Genomic DNA, 14,611 nt, shown 5'->3' on the forward strand with positions numbered 1-14,611 from the left:
ATATGAACAATATATATCAACATATTTATTAGTAATCATACGCATTTTTTTCATTAATTCCTCATTTGAATTCTTTCATTTTTAAAGTGGAGAAGAGAGTTGATGTTTCTGGTGTTTCAAAAGACTGATGCAACAAATCACACTTGTTCTATTAAACTTGTCCTATTAAAAGATTTTTAAAAAAGCAAACAGTGCTGTCTCATTTGTGTTTATGAATTTTCCTACAACAGGTAACAAAACGTCCAATACTTTCCAAGAAAATTCTGGTACATAATCAATCAATGTTTTATGTTAGTGTGACACAAGCACTCAAACTTCACCAAGCATTACACACACACAAAGACCAATCATCTTAAGAGATGCATGTATCAGCAACATGTATCTTTCAGGTGTATGTGTGTGTGTTTTATGACTACCACTTAAGGTATTACTGTAAGTAATCATTACAGGAATGAACCCATCTAAGCAGCTGATTAATGATTTCTTGACGTTAAACACAAGTTCAACAGCATGCCTGTCTCTGCATTAGCCCAACAATGTATTGTCTTGTATATGATTTATTTTATTGGTGTTTATAAAAAGCTGAAGCTTAATACTGTGGTTTTTAAGGTAAATGGTATCTACTTCTGTACTGGGTAGCAATTGGGTTAAAATACATACACAGACACACATATATATATTTATATACACACATAATTTCACATCAAGATAAGAGACCAATTATTTTTGCAGCATTCAACACAGTTCCCATAAGGCTTTGTGCCTCTACATTATGTAATTATCTGATATTACTGTTTACGTACTAGCTAAATGAAGCATTATATATGACAAAACCCACAATCCATTGAGAAATACACTACCAAACAACAAAATAGGGTCAGGAAAAGGTCCCATCATATCACTTTAACTATTGTTTCATATTGAAAAAGAAAGATTTTCTGTACTTGTTCCAAAGCATTATTGAGACCGCATTTCATTGTCTGTACTGTGTAAGAGCACAATGTTTTTTCAGACCAGAGGATTGCATTAATGCTGTATTAAAGCTTTTCTCCTGCCTGTCATCAATGAACTCATTGCTTTAGCAAGGTGTGGCTTAAAAGATCAAGGTCAAACACACACACACGCACGCACGCGCACACACACACCCAAACACACCGAAACTTGTGGTGTGCTTTCCATTCTTCTTTCCATGCCAATCAAATACCATACAGACTACATAGATATAGCATTTATCTGGTGTTTTCTATTGTCTAGTATATATTGTCGTTTACTATATAGAAAAAGAAAGAATTAATTGTTTTCATTTTCCTTGCTTTGTCCTGTTTTGGTATAGAGATTTTACCCAGGTAAAAAGACCATGTATACATTGATTGGATCCATTGACCCTTAAATGTAAAACAAACTGTTTCTGGTTGAATGAAAATAAATATATAAATGAAAAACAAGCAGCTTTTCCACACAAAATGTAATTGTTTTGAACAGCAGTTTTTCAGCCATACCTACATACCTACAAGATCAGGATCATACCTTCACCGTTGTTGTATTGTGCAATAATTGTGTACTAACTGACTGAATACTGTGAGAGTATTACAATTTATATTTTAGATTCATATTTTATTATATATTATATATATCCATGTATCTGTGTTCAAATGAATTCTTAGTGTCCATCCATACAGCAGTGAACTGCTATAATTTTTTAACATAAAGATTAGCTCTATGCTGTTACTAGGCAACTGGGAGGATGAGGAGACACTGTGCAGTGATGTGCATCATTGGCTGAGTCAGACTCAAACATAGGACACAGAGTACACTGTGGCATGTGACCTGGCCTGCTGAACCACCACAGTGTGCTGGTAGTGTCACTTCTTGTTCCAGATACAGGAAAGATAAAGCTTGATTTTTTTTCAACTTTTTCAGTTGGCAACTTGTTCAAATGGTTTAACATTTAAGGATATTGTATCTATGTACAAGTTCATTTGCATTATGTACTGATGATTGTAGATGTGATTGTGACTGATTTGTTAAAGTCTGCACATGTCAACGAATGTAAGATATTTTGTCTCTTGATACTTTCCTGTTTTTCTACCCTTCATAGTGGATCCCACTTTACACAGAGACTCTCTGTGACTGTTGCTGTTAAAAGGTGCAAAATTAGCATTCAAATTCAGTCTGTGATATAAAAAAGAAGAAGAAGAAGAAGAAGAAAAACATACAGTATAAAACATGTAGACATGACAAAATCAAAACCTTCGAGCCTTGTCAATCTCTTAGAAAACACACTGTCTAAACAATATGATGGCTAGTTTAGCAGACTGAGCAACAACCGTATTGAATTTCAAATGAATTGTTTGAGAGGTATTTCATGACTTTGCCTGTAACATCTCTAAATGTGAATATGAAAGTGACAAGCTGAATGAATTTCACATCGAGTATGTAGTAAGGCAAGAACACACGTTTTACTGTAAAAGTAATGGCATGTTGCAAAGAGGAGCTACGACTCCATTATTTTTCATAAGCAGACATATTGAAGTGAATTGCTGTGTTTAAAGCTGTTTTTGTTTGTACCCACTTTACCCACTTTGATCAAGGGGATCTATGCGCATCAGCTGGACTGTATATTGGAATGACTCCGTCTGATGGTGAACGTGCGGCCTGTCCTGAAATAGTTCTCTATTTCTTCCAGCGAGCGGCCGCGAGTCTCTGGGATGCACACAGCATTGAACAGCAGGCAGACGACACACACCACCGTGAACAACAGGTAGGGCACATACAGGCCGTACTTGTCTACCAGGTGTGTGAAGGCGTGTGTGAGCATGAAGGCAGTCAACCAGCTGACAGTAACACACAGACCTGAAGCCACGCCCCTGGCAACCAGCGGCAACACCTCTGACATCAGCAGCCATGTGATTGGGCCCCATCCCATGGCGTATCCTAAGAGATAACCAACAATTTGAGGACAAAGCAGCTCTTATGAAAGATAATGATGTCATAGCAGAGTCTTTAGTTGGGGGAACACCAATTACAATTCATCACACCATTATTTGTTTTGGGAGGTTTATTAGACTCTGGTTTGCTTTATAAACTTAAAATAACTAAAATAAACTAAATGTCATATGAAAAAAGTAAAATGATATGTCTACTCCCTAGGTTCTGATTTTTGACAGTTAACACTTGAATCTAAGAAGCACCATATAACTACACTGTGACGTTTGAACAGTTTTCATAATTAAGTAAGGTGTGAGAGCATAATTGAAAGCAATTTAACAACTGAAAACACAAGGTGTTATGTGTATGAGGACGAGGATGTTGATATGTATAATAGACAACGGTTAATCATGCTTCAAGTGCTAAGTATAACAAAATAACCTGAGGATATAACAGGTCTGAACTTGTTGGAACAAAACAAAAGGTAAATCAAAGCAAACAGCACATGCTTTGTTAAATACAGGGACACATGCTTGGCATGTTATTAAATCTCCACCCAACAAACAAGCTAACTGTATAACTGTGTAACTGTGCATAAGTTTATTTTCAAGTTCTAGTTTGTCTGTATCTGTGAATTGAAATGAGCCAAAATCAAGTCTACAGCCATGCTAGCAGCTCTGTGAGGCTGAGCTATATATTAACACGATCACAATGACAATCCTAACATGCTGATGTTCAGCAGGTGTAATGTTGTGTACAAGGTCACATTAGTGGATTAGCATGCTAACCGTTGATGATTGGTTGTAAATATGAAGTATTGCTCTGATGGAAATGCCATTAGTTTTGCATGTGTTTGGTCATAAAGTATTGGACTAACGGCTCCCAGTGAAAAGCCAGAGGATCACCAAAGTTATTACAAACCATCCTCTCGAGGTTTTAAAAGTCTGTACCAAATTTCACAGCAATACATCCAATAGTTGTCAAGATATTTCACGTGAAACCAAAAATGTCAAACCATGAAAAGACAGGGGATCACTATTAATACAAATGAATCCTCTGGGGAACATCAGTGTCTGTACAATCCATCCATGTAGTTGTTGAGATATTTCAGTCTGGACCAAAGAGGTTTATAGACTGACTGACATTACCATCCCTAGAGTGACATTGGTAGCATGGCTAAAAACAATGGTATGATTTGGGAAAGTATGGATTTTTAGCAAAAATTGAAAGTTGGTTTGAGCACTCACCAAATATAAATACCATGGTGCTGATGAGAGGAATGATGCTTGCAGAACCTTGCTGACTGGCTTCTAAAATGTTTCCGGTACCATTATGGGGGCTGTAGTCCAAACTCATTGTGTTGTTCGGTGGAGTGGGTCCTGGAGGGCAAGGTGTGGTGTGGGAGATCATGGTCAGAGTCAGAGTTGACACAAACATCAGCATGCTTGACGTGTACAGCAGGGCTTTGCGTCCTGCCTTGTCCATCAAACTGGCTGCCACGGCAACAGAAAAGAGGCGAACTGCACCAACAATGGCAGCATCGTACCTGACAAATACAAAATGAGCGTAGGTTAGTATTTGATAGATTATATAGGTAGATAGATGGATAAGTGGATAAATAGGATAGTATCTCCTACTTGGGCTCCAAGGAGACTTTGCTCTGGGCAAAGATAGGCTCCAGGTAGACCAGAATGGGAGTGACCCCTGTCATCTGCTGCAGGAAACGCATCACCACAGAGATAAAGATTGGCCGGTAGTAGTTGGGTGTGGCAAGCTCAGACCATGTAACTCTACTCTGTGTGTTGATGCTGTGCTGTATTGGTGGAAACATAAAACATAAACATACAGATATAGGATGGTATCAACTTCTTAAAACCTCATCTGTCTCATCCTTGAAACTTACATTGGTGCATCTATTTAACCGATCTCTTTAACCCAAAAGACCCACTTAACTGTCCCCTTTAAGCTATTAAAAACACATTCAAGCTTCTCTTACTTGTATAGCACTGAGCTCGATTTGTGTGTCATATTGACTTCCCCTAAGCCAGCGGAGGGCTTTCTCAGCCTTCTGCTCTTGGCCAATGGAGAGGAGCCGCCTTGGAGAGGAGGGCATGAATGATAGCAACACAACCATCAGCAAAGCTGGCACCTCCCCGGCTATTGCCAGCCACCGCCACGGTACCACCAAACCTGTGCATCACACGTAATGTTGAGATTATTACGTAACTACTGGTACTAACAATATCACAGCATGTGTCAACTTACTGCCATTAAACCTGTGTCTGAGCAAGACACTGAGCAGCTACATGTGTAAAAAGTGAATATAACTTTCATGCAGCAGCGTTTGTAATTATTCTCTTACTGAGGGCGTAGAGCGACAGGGTCCCAAACACAGCAGTAATCTGAGGGCAGGAGCCCAGAGCGCCTCGCACTGCTTTGTGGGAGATCTCTGAGATGTAAACCTGTCACATAAACACACAACAGACACACACACGACCACATGTAGTATGAATTCAGGCAGGAAGCCATGAGGGTAAATCACATATATATGTGGAACTTTGCTTCTGTAACCATGGTGACCTACAGGAATAGATGCTGCAGTCATTCCACCGGCGACGCCTGTAAGGAAACGGCCCACTTGCAGCATCCACAAGTTCATAGCCCCTCCCATCAGCATATATCTAAGACACATACACAGATGAGAGTTAAAAAAAATAGTACATGCAGACTCATATACACACATCATAAATTCACTGACATGTTTTACTGCTGCACATGCAGTTTTGAACACATTATAATGTTCTGCAAGTTTGTGCACAACAGGGTGCAGCTGAATAGATACCACTAATGAATATCTCTCTGTTGTGGGCATACAGTTTCTCCTCTGGGTTTTCTTACATCATGATGTAAATAAACATAAAGCATGAAATAAAGGAAATTTTGATTTTGTTGTACCTGTTTTTTTACTTTGTTGACTCTAGTGACATGTTATTCCTTGAAGGTCTATTCAGTAATTCAAAACACTCATAACTGTACTTAGTTACAGTACTTAGTTAAATGTACTTAGTTACATCCAGCAGCTGTCAGAGCACAGTCTGATGGCCGTATGCTGTTTCTTAGACCCACCCAATAGTCGACGGCACTGCTGACATCATGATGCTCAGCTTCCGTCCAATCATGTCGTTGAGCAGCATGGCCCCCAGCCCGCCGGCCGCTGCACCCAGCGTATAGATTGAGCCGAACCAGGCGGCCTGCTCCGTGTTCATCTTGAGCTCAGGGCTGGCATCTGGGCTTGTGAGCTTTGGCAGGACAGGGGACGAGTAGACCAGGGAGTAACCGAAGTTGAAGTTCCCTAAGACGGCTGAGAAAACAGCCAGGAACAGTTTGGAGTTGTTGATCTGGGATAAAGGGATATGGAGTTAGAATCTAGAAGACAACCTGCAATAATATTGAATGAGGGAGAAAAAAAATCTTTAAAAATGTCTGTAGCAGAGTTACTATCAATCAAGAGCAATAGATTCATAAATATGTGCACTTGGCTGCTGGGTGTTGTCCACTGAGGTTATCCAGTAAACAGAAGAGGTGTTTTGAGTTCACACACAGTAATGCCTGCATGAGTGACACGTGATCTCTGGTAAATGAAAAGCTTCACAGTAAGCATTTTATTGAGGTAAAGAAAAAGCTATAAACCATGCTCAACTAAACCAGAGTGATGTTAGATTGCCTGTAGTCTGGATTTTTCTTAGATTTGATATCATGTTAATTAGCATTTGTTCTGCTGATTGTAGAGCTTTCTTTGCAAAAATGGTGAGTAATGCTGAAGGCCTGGTTGTACTGATGATGTTAATTAATACAACATTTATCATTTACCTATTTAAGGTGTGAGGGACTGAGAGGCCCCTGGTTAAATGTGGTTCAACCTGGACTGATAAACTTTTAGCTGATCATGAAGTAAGTTTTTGATTACAGTTTACAGTTAAGCAAAGTTTGCATTTTCTTTTGTTTTCTTTTCATTTTTGGATTTGCTTGTGTTTCTTGGTTGCACTGGGTAAATACAATGTATGATTTTGTTCTTTTATAGAAAAAAACTACATGAGAATCTGAGAGCAAAACAAAAACTAGCCTAAAACTAGAGACCAGCCTAAAACAACTACACTGTAAGAAAAAAGATATTTATTTATTTATACTTTTGTTCATGCTGTCTTAAATCAAACCATCAAAGACTGAATCACCAAGCTATTGCTAAGATTTTTAGATAGATAATAATTAGTGAAATATTTCCAACCTGGGATTCAGATGATGTTAGTCTTCTGCTCAGCAGCGGAGTATTTTCACTTCTCTCTGCAGACATCACGATTACGGCTGATTTATCTAATCTGAAAAATGTATGTACTGTTTGTCCTCTTCAAGAAAGATACAATATTATTAGAGTCAAAAAATGTTGCCCTAAAAAACACTTCCAGATGAAAAGAAATCAACGTTCATCCTTTTCCTGTGACCACAATGATGCTTCCAGCAAAGGGGCTTCTTCTTTACAGGCTAGGAAGAAAAATGAAAGCAAAGACGATGTAGTTTTAAAGCCGTCACCTACCCTGCTCAAGTGCTGAACTTGATCTTCCTGCAGTTCACAGTTTTCCAAGGCCACATAAAGGAAACTGAGAGAGGTTAGCGGCGAATGAAGTGGTCATACTGAAAATGAAACTGGAGACTGTGTTTACACTGGACTTTTACAAGTGAAACTGAACTGGAATTCATGCTGTGAATTAGAGAAATTAAAATTGTACTTGAAATATTAGTAGCGATGATTGAAAAGTATCAACATCAGCTTTTCCAAAAGAGATTGCTCAAACTTTCATTAAAACAGCTTACAAATACAGATTACCCTCTCCTTTTTGCCCTCAACAGTGAATTTTCCAAGTCCAGTGTAGATGAAGCCACAGTGTTGCAACCTGGTCATGAGCAGATTGCGGAAGAGAGGGAACAACAGCATGACTCCTGTATTGGGCCATTCAAAGAGAAAGCAGAAGAAGAAGCAGAGGAGAGCCAGATCCCCTGCCAGTTGAGTCGGGATGGGGAAGAGAAAAGTACAGACTGCTTCTCCCTCAGCCCACACATCATGAGATTTACTGCTACATTACAGGAACACACAAATAAAAGCATGTACATTTATTAAATCGGGGGAAATATGTATCATTTAATAAGAGCATGTTGTCAGCTATTTTGGTCTGTTAAAATTGTGATCTGTCACATTAAAATTTCCTATCAGAACTTCCCATTTTCCCACTTTGGATATCAAACAGTCATTTGTTTGACAGGAAGGCAATGAAAGCTTTTAATGAATTAAAACATCATCAATAAAAGATCGAAAGGAAGAGAGCATTTCAACATAACATAGAAATCATGAAAAGGGTCATTTTCTCAAATTTGCACTAACAGCCCTAAAAAGGGTTGAGAAATCTGCTTTTATTATTCTGCATTTCTAACACTTGATGGACACCAGTTGGTGAACCAGTATTTTGAACAGATTACTTTTCTTTTACTCGTGTTCATTTGTGTAGTGAGAGAGTGAGAGAGAGAGAGAGAGAGAGAGAGGGGCAGAGTTAAACTGAGTACCTGTTAAATCCATCTGCATTTCCTCCCAGCTCCCCAATGATGTTGTGGAAAATGGAAAGTATGTTCTTATCCCAGTCCGTGGGTGTGTATAGTGTGTGTACTATGTGTAACAGGACCAGCCCTTTTCAGCTACATTTTGCTCCCCTCTATCTGTTCCTTCACCTCCACATTTCCAGACAGGGACCCAGCCTCCTAGCTGCATTTATCCCAGCTCTACTGCACCATGGGTAGCCACAGGCCCGGACACTGGACTCTGATCCTGGTTCACATGCTTCTGCTGCAGTATCGCGCTGTAAAGGTGCAGGGAATTGATCCTGTGTCCCAGAAACTACGACGGCTCAACGAACAGGTTGGCTTGAATCAGACTGTGTGTTAATGTGTTTTACATTAACAGGAGTTAATTTCCGTCAAAATAATGGGATTTCTTTTTTTTTTTTTTACATTTGTTAGTAAGTGCAAGCATCAACCTTAATGAGCTGAAGTGTGTCATAATTAATTATCTGATTTCTCTACAAAAATGTGTCTACCTGCAGCTGCTGGGTTTAATTTTATGTTTTTTTAATGACTTACTCTACAGGTAGCCTATGTGTTTATATCCCATTATAGTAGAAGTGGAAAGCAACAGTTTGCTGCATTATCATCATTCAGGTGCCAAAAATCATACAGTAGATGAAAAATTATGATGAAATAATATGTCTTAATCTATTTTGGAGATGTAGATTCAACGATTATATTACCTCAGGGACTGGAGAGAACTTTTTTTAAAATACCAGTACCATGAGGTTTGGGACTTAATTACCAATACCCAAAAACATTTTCAACCTGTCATGCAAAGCCAAAACAGTGTAACAACATATTTGGTCAAAACTGAGTTAAGACCAGAATATCTGTACCTCGTATGCCTGCCAGCTAATTAACCTACTTCTCCTAAATTTCCTGCTTAGCAGAGTAGCAGTGACTGCCACTTCTGCAATCTTCTGACTCTTGATGAATTCACTTGATTTAGAAAACTCTTAAATCACATAATTGAATATATTTAACCAAAGATGGTGAAGTAGTTCAACAGTTAAAATGGACAAGACCACTTAAGGAGAAACATATTTTCTGCATATCTTTTTTATTTTAAACTTTTACATATTATTAGTGACTGTAATGATTGGCCTAAAAAGGCATCAACTTAAGGTTTTTACAACTAATTTATCTGTCAAACGTCAAACCCCTCACTGTTTCTGTACTGCTCTCAGACATGTTAATCACTTTGCAAAAGTACTGTAGGTGGTTGCAATGGTGGAAAATTGTTGCAACAATGATGATTGTTTAAGATATAGTCATCACAGACATGTATTGTATGTTTTTCTTCTTCTTCTTCTTCTGGAGATTTTAAGTATTTTCCTGACCCTCAAATCAGTTACCAAACAGCTGCAGAAAGGCTTGTGAAAACCTTTTTCTTTTCTGTTAGTTCCAGCAGTTCCAGGCGCTGACCCAGGCCCGTTTGGACATGTTGGCCCTGAACCAGAACAGAAACTCCTCACAGGGGCTGGAGAGCCGTCTTCAAGCCCTGAATGACTATTATCACCACATGTCACAGGACCTTGAACACCTGAAGCAGAGCATAACACAGGAAATAGAGGGTCTAAGGTTAGAGACAAATTGTCACTAGAGATTTACTATACAGGCTGATATGTCAGAGGCAACTTCCTGTTTACTGATTTTATTAGGCAATATAGGTATTCTGGAAAGCAGATAGTTGAGAGCAGAGTAAGGGACAGGGATTACATCACATCCTTAGAACCTGAGTAAGTGTACATTTTACAAAATTGTTTCTTGCACTTTGACATGTGTCATATTATCACTTCAAAAACTTCTTTTGTTAGGAAATCTGACATGTTGAGTGGGTGGCCTTTCCTTTTAGCATCTGTTCTTTTGAGGATTAGGGAAGTGATGATTAACAGAGCAGCTCTTGGACAACATTCTCTGACTGGATAAATTTCTCCTCATGCAACTAAAATATTCAGTATTTTCCATATTTGAAAATCTACTGTGTGGACGTGTTTGAGGTGCATTTGCAAATCCAATCACTGATTCTTCTCATATACTGTAAAACATATTTTCCATCTATGTACTATAATATAGAAAAATATGTGGATGGTCATTAATTATTAGTAAAATACTAATGAAAAAAAGAATAATATGGAATTCATTTCAATAATATAGGATGATTTTTACATTTTTAGCCACTCTAACAGCATGGATGGCAATGATGGTCTGTCAGTCTGTTGACTGGTCCACCATTTTGTTCCAGACTAGAACATCTCAACAACTACTGGACTGATTGCCATGAAATGTTGCCGTGGTCTTCAGAGGAAGAATCTTACTGACTGTTGGTGATCCCCTGGTGTTTTCTCTAAGCACCAGAATGACACATTAATGGTTTTGAGTTAAATATATCCACAACATTATCATTAATTAGTACACACATTCATGTTCTCCACAAGATGAATTGTAATAACTTTGTTGATCCCTTAACTTTTGGTTTATGTCAAAAATACATTCAAAACTAATGACATTCCTATCAACTATAACTCTTCTCTGTCAGAGTGTAGCTTAGCATGGCTGTAGCTTATTAGTCATTGTATGTTAGTTTAATGTTATCTTATCGGTCTTATAAATGTACAACATCATATTTTTCCAGATATGTCAATATACAGTACATACAGTATAACTCCATAAATGGTGTTGGGAGTTAAACATCATTACAATTTACAACCTATTTGCCAATTTGTTCCAGATCTAAATGTAACTCATAATGAATTTTGAAATAATAAAAAAATTAAACAAAAAAATTTCCATGTTGTCATCATCCCAGGGAGTGGAGTAGGAAGCTCGAGAAGAAGAGCAAACGGATAGAGGGTCATCTGACTTTGATGGAGAGGAACCTGAGGGAGAACCGCCGCCACGGCCAGAGACAGAAGCCTGATCCCAGTCAGGACTTCTCCAACCTTACCCTGGAGCTCCACTACCAAGAGGAAAGACTGGCTGCCCTTCAAGACCAGCGTGATGAGCTGTTAGTGGGGCTGAAAGGGTTACAGGAATCCTTGAAAAACCAGGCACTGCGTGTGACCAGACTGGAGGGACGGCTTGGTGAGGTCCTGCAGTGGAATGGAGGAGGGAACATTAGGGGTTTGGCAAGAGTGAGAGAACCCCTCAGCTCCCCCATCACACCTCAAGAATACTATGAACCACGCAGAAGAGCCCAGACCCAGAGGGGAGGGAGGCCTGGAAGGATTCTGGGGGGACATACCCAACACAAACCAGAGGGAATCAGTCAAACAAAGACTGATAGTTACTCACAGGCAAGGCCATATCAATACCATGCAACAAACCAGCCAAAACATTCAAAAGTCCAGAGACCAAGACCTCAGCCAGACTCCATCCACAATCCACAGATACAATACCAGCATCAAAACCCTAAACCCCAGCCTACAGATTACCTGCCCCAGCCTGTCCCTTACCATCCCCAATCACAGATCCAGATGCAGGCCCAGACACGGCCTTACCAGATCCAGCAGGGGCATCTCCACCACTCTGTGCCTTATCGTCGTGCCCAGATCCAGCCCCAGGTCCAACAACCACTCCAGCCTCAGTCACAACCTCAGAGACAATTACACAACCCCTCCTGGCCCCAGCCCCTGTCCCAGGCTCAAACCCATCTTGAATCCACCAAAGACAGACAGAGCGGGACCAGACTGGGAGCTCCTGAGTCTCAGGCCTCAGATGTTCTCCCTGAACCCCAGTCTGAGTCTTATCAGTCCAAGGGTAACAGGTGGAAAGGTGAAGAGGAGAAAGAAGGTAACACTAAGACTGAGACTTCAGTGATCCATAACCTCCTCCAGCTTCCTGTGAGGCACAAGATCCCAGCACGGCCAGTTCCTAAAAAAGATGCAACCAGTGAGTAAAGGTCATTACATCCAGGCAGCTCTGATCAATATGGAAGGGAATTTAACAACAATTTTTGAAGGAAGACACAAACTACATCACGGTCAAGAGTTATCTTGCACACAAAAACTCTTCATATCTTTGCAAGTTGCCTCTCACAGCTTACATGACAACACCCACTCACTTACACATCAGTAAACACAGAGAGAGACACACAGAGAAGGGGATGTTGAGTGGGGGGTCCATCGGCTGGGAGTTGAATGCTGAATTCTGCTCCCATCTGAAAAATCCATTTACTTTTTCTGCATTCATGCTGAATAACATCTGTAAACCCTCTTAGATGTTGCAGAGGTGGTCCACTGTTTGATGCTTGACTCCTATTTATTTTTTGTTTATAGGGTTTGAAAAGGTTCACTTGGAATTGAATATATCCTCTCTCTCCCTCTGTCTGCAGTCTGTAATGTGGACTCCATGCTGTTTTTCCCCTCGGCATCAGTGGAGAACTATGTCACCTTCTCCCTGACTCTTCCTGACCTTCCTGAACTTTCTGTGTGTCTATGGCTGCGTGTAGAGGCCTCACATGTCGGGACACTGCTCTCCTATGCCACAGATGACAATGACAACCAGTTAGTTCTGTATGGACGCAACTCCTCTGCCTCATCTACAACCTTCTCTGGGTCTTCCTCATCTTCCCACCCCTCCTACTCCATCTCTCCATTTTCAACCTCTTCACATCCCTCTGCTTCTCCATCCTCCTTGGACTTTGTCATCGGAGACCCTGTCTATCGCCTTCTCCCTGTGTCATCGCTCCTGGATGCTCGCTGGCACCACCTCTGTGTCCTCTGGTCCTCCATACAGGGTCGTTTCTGGTACTACAGCGACCGTCGTCTCACCTCTTCAGGCTCCAACTTCAGGAAGGGCTGGGAGATACCTGGAGGTGGATCAGTGGTGCTGGGACAGGAGCAGGATTCTGTTGGTGGAGGGTTTGATGCTGCAGAGGGCTTTGCTGGGCAGGTGGCAGGGTTCAGGGTATGGAACCGGGTGCTGAGCCCAATAGAGGTGGAAGGGGTGGCAGAAGGGAGAGGTGTGCCCAGAGGGGTGGTGCTTGACTTGGAGGATATAAAGGAGGTCCATGGGGATGTGCAGCAGGTGGCATGTGAATGCTTAGAGCACTGTATCTGATCAAGTTATGGTGAGGCATTCAAATAAGGACAAAGGAAATATTAACAGGACAGCATCTTGCTCAGGAACACTTTGGCAGAAATGAGATTGGAACAGCTGGACAACACTGAAGTCCCCATTAACTATGCAATAATAACCTGAATTTGATTCACCAGCCAAGTGATAAACATTACAAAAGAGACTAGAATGACATCTATCAGTAAGATTTAAGAACATGCTTCTAATTGTGATATTAAAGTTACTTTCATGCTAAAAATAATCTTGTAAGAGTGAGTATTATAATAGTGGATTGTTGAATTTCCTACAACCCCCAATTTATTCACTGGGGGCTGATGGAATTTGAAAGTACTTTGTTTATGATGCTGCACTTCTTCCCTGTACTTGGATTTGAACTTTTGCCACTGTATGACTGCAGATACAGATTCAGCATCTTGTATTTGTTGTTTTGTATTTTGTTTGTTTTTTGGATTTTCAGCAAAAGCTGATGTTGTTTTTTATATGAATAAACTCATAAACTAATCATTAGCTTTGGTTCTGTGCTTTTGTGTAGTGCATAGGTGAAAGGGTCCAATTCAGATAGCATGTAATCTGAACTCCCACAAATAAATGATGGGTAAGTAGGTTTTTTTTTCATTCATTGTGCCATTTTGTACCTGCACATTTTAAACCAAATGTATATTTTAAAAAAAAAAAAGTTTTAAAAAGTTTTATATCATCAAAATATGCCATTTGTTGACACTTTGACTTTAAGCACAGGTGTAACTAATAAGAATAATAATTGCTGCATTCCTGGTGCATTCAAAGTACATTGGTTCACTGGTGTGGATTACAAGGATAATTACAGTAAATAGCAGATACATTTTAATCTGCTAGTCCATTGACCTATTTTCAGATTATAAAATGTTTCTATAGATAATAGAATTATATGTGAACTGGAGTGGTGGGACATAAC

General features: G+C 39.9%; 2 protein-coding genes across 2 annotated transcripts; one reads left to right on the plus strand and one right to left on the minus strand.

The window, feature by feature from the left end:
• Positions 1-192: 192 nt before the first annotated feature.
• slc2a6 (solute carrier family 2 member 6) lies at positions 193-7,686 on the minus strand. Its single transcript, XM_018672893.2, has 9 exons — positions 7,520-7,686; positions 7,214-7,304; positions 6,055-6,326; positions 5,513-5,609; positions 5,291-5,390; positions 4,925-5,118; positions 4,566-4,741; positions 4,176-4,474; positions 193-2,934 (listed from the first exon to the last, which is right to left on the minus strand). The coding sequence occupies exons 2-9, from the start codon at positions 7,277-7,279 to the stop codon at positions 2,606-2,608; spliced, it is 1,533 nt and encodes a 510-aa protein (XP_018528409.1). The 5' UTR covers positions 7,280-7,304; positions 7,520-7,686; the 3' UTR covers positions 193-2,605.
• Positions 7,687-8,494: 808 nt separating this feature from the next.
• On the plus strand, positions 8,495-14,184 carry LOC108881091 (pentraxin-4). The gene is made up of 4 exons (XM_018672890.2): positions 8,495-8,890; positions 10,001-10,179; positions 11,408-12,489; positions 12,932-14,184. Exons 1-4 carry the CDS (start codon positions 8,765-8,767, stop codon positions 13,657-13,659), a joined length of 2,115 nt encoding a protein of 704 aa, XP_018528406.1. The 5' UTR covers positions 8,495-8,764; the 3' UTR covers positions 13,660-14,184.
• The last annotated feature ends 427 nt before the right edge of the window (positions 14,185-14,611 follow it).

This window comes from Lates calcarifer, linkage group LG11, assembly GCF_001640805.2.
Source record: "Lates calcarifer isolate ASB-BC8 linkage group LG11, TLL_Latcal_v3, whole genome shotgun sequence".
NCBI classification, from domain to species: Eukaryota; Metazoa; Chordata; class Actinopteri; family Centropomidae; genus Lates; species Lates calcarifer.

What these genes read in the sequence shown, in the direction of transcription:
- slc2a6 (XM_018672893.2), bottom strand. Translation starts at nt 7,279, where the DNA reads ATGTCTGCAGAGAGAAGTGAAAATACTCCGCTGCTGAGCAGAAGACTA. An exon ending in TAACATCATCTGAATCCCAG is followed by an intron (nt 6,327 to 7,213) that starts GTTGGAAATATT and finishes CCTTTATCCCAG; the next exon opens with ATCAACAACTCCAAACTGTT. An exon ending in TGACTGCAGCATCTATTCCT is followed by an intron (nt 5,391 to 5,512) that starts GTAGGTCACCAT and finishes TTTATGTGACAG; the next exon opens with GTTTACATCTCAGAGATCTC.
- LOC108881091 (XM_018672890.2), top strand. Translation starts at nt 8,765, where the DNA reads ATGGGTAGCCACAGGCCCGGACACTGGACTCTGATCCTGGTTCACATG. An exon ending in CAGGAAATAGAGGGTCTAAG is followed by an intron (nt 10,180 to 11,407) that starts GTTAGAGACAAA and finishes TCATCATCCCAG; the next exon opens with GGAGTGGAGTAGGAAGCTCG. An exon ending in TCCTAAAAAAGATGCAACCA is followed by an intron (nt 12,490 to 12,931) that starts GTGAGTAAAGGT and finishes CTCTGTCTGCAG; the next exon opens with TCTGTAATGTGGACTCCATG.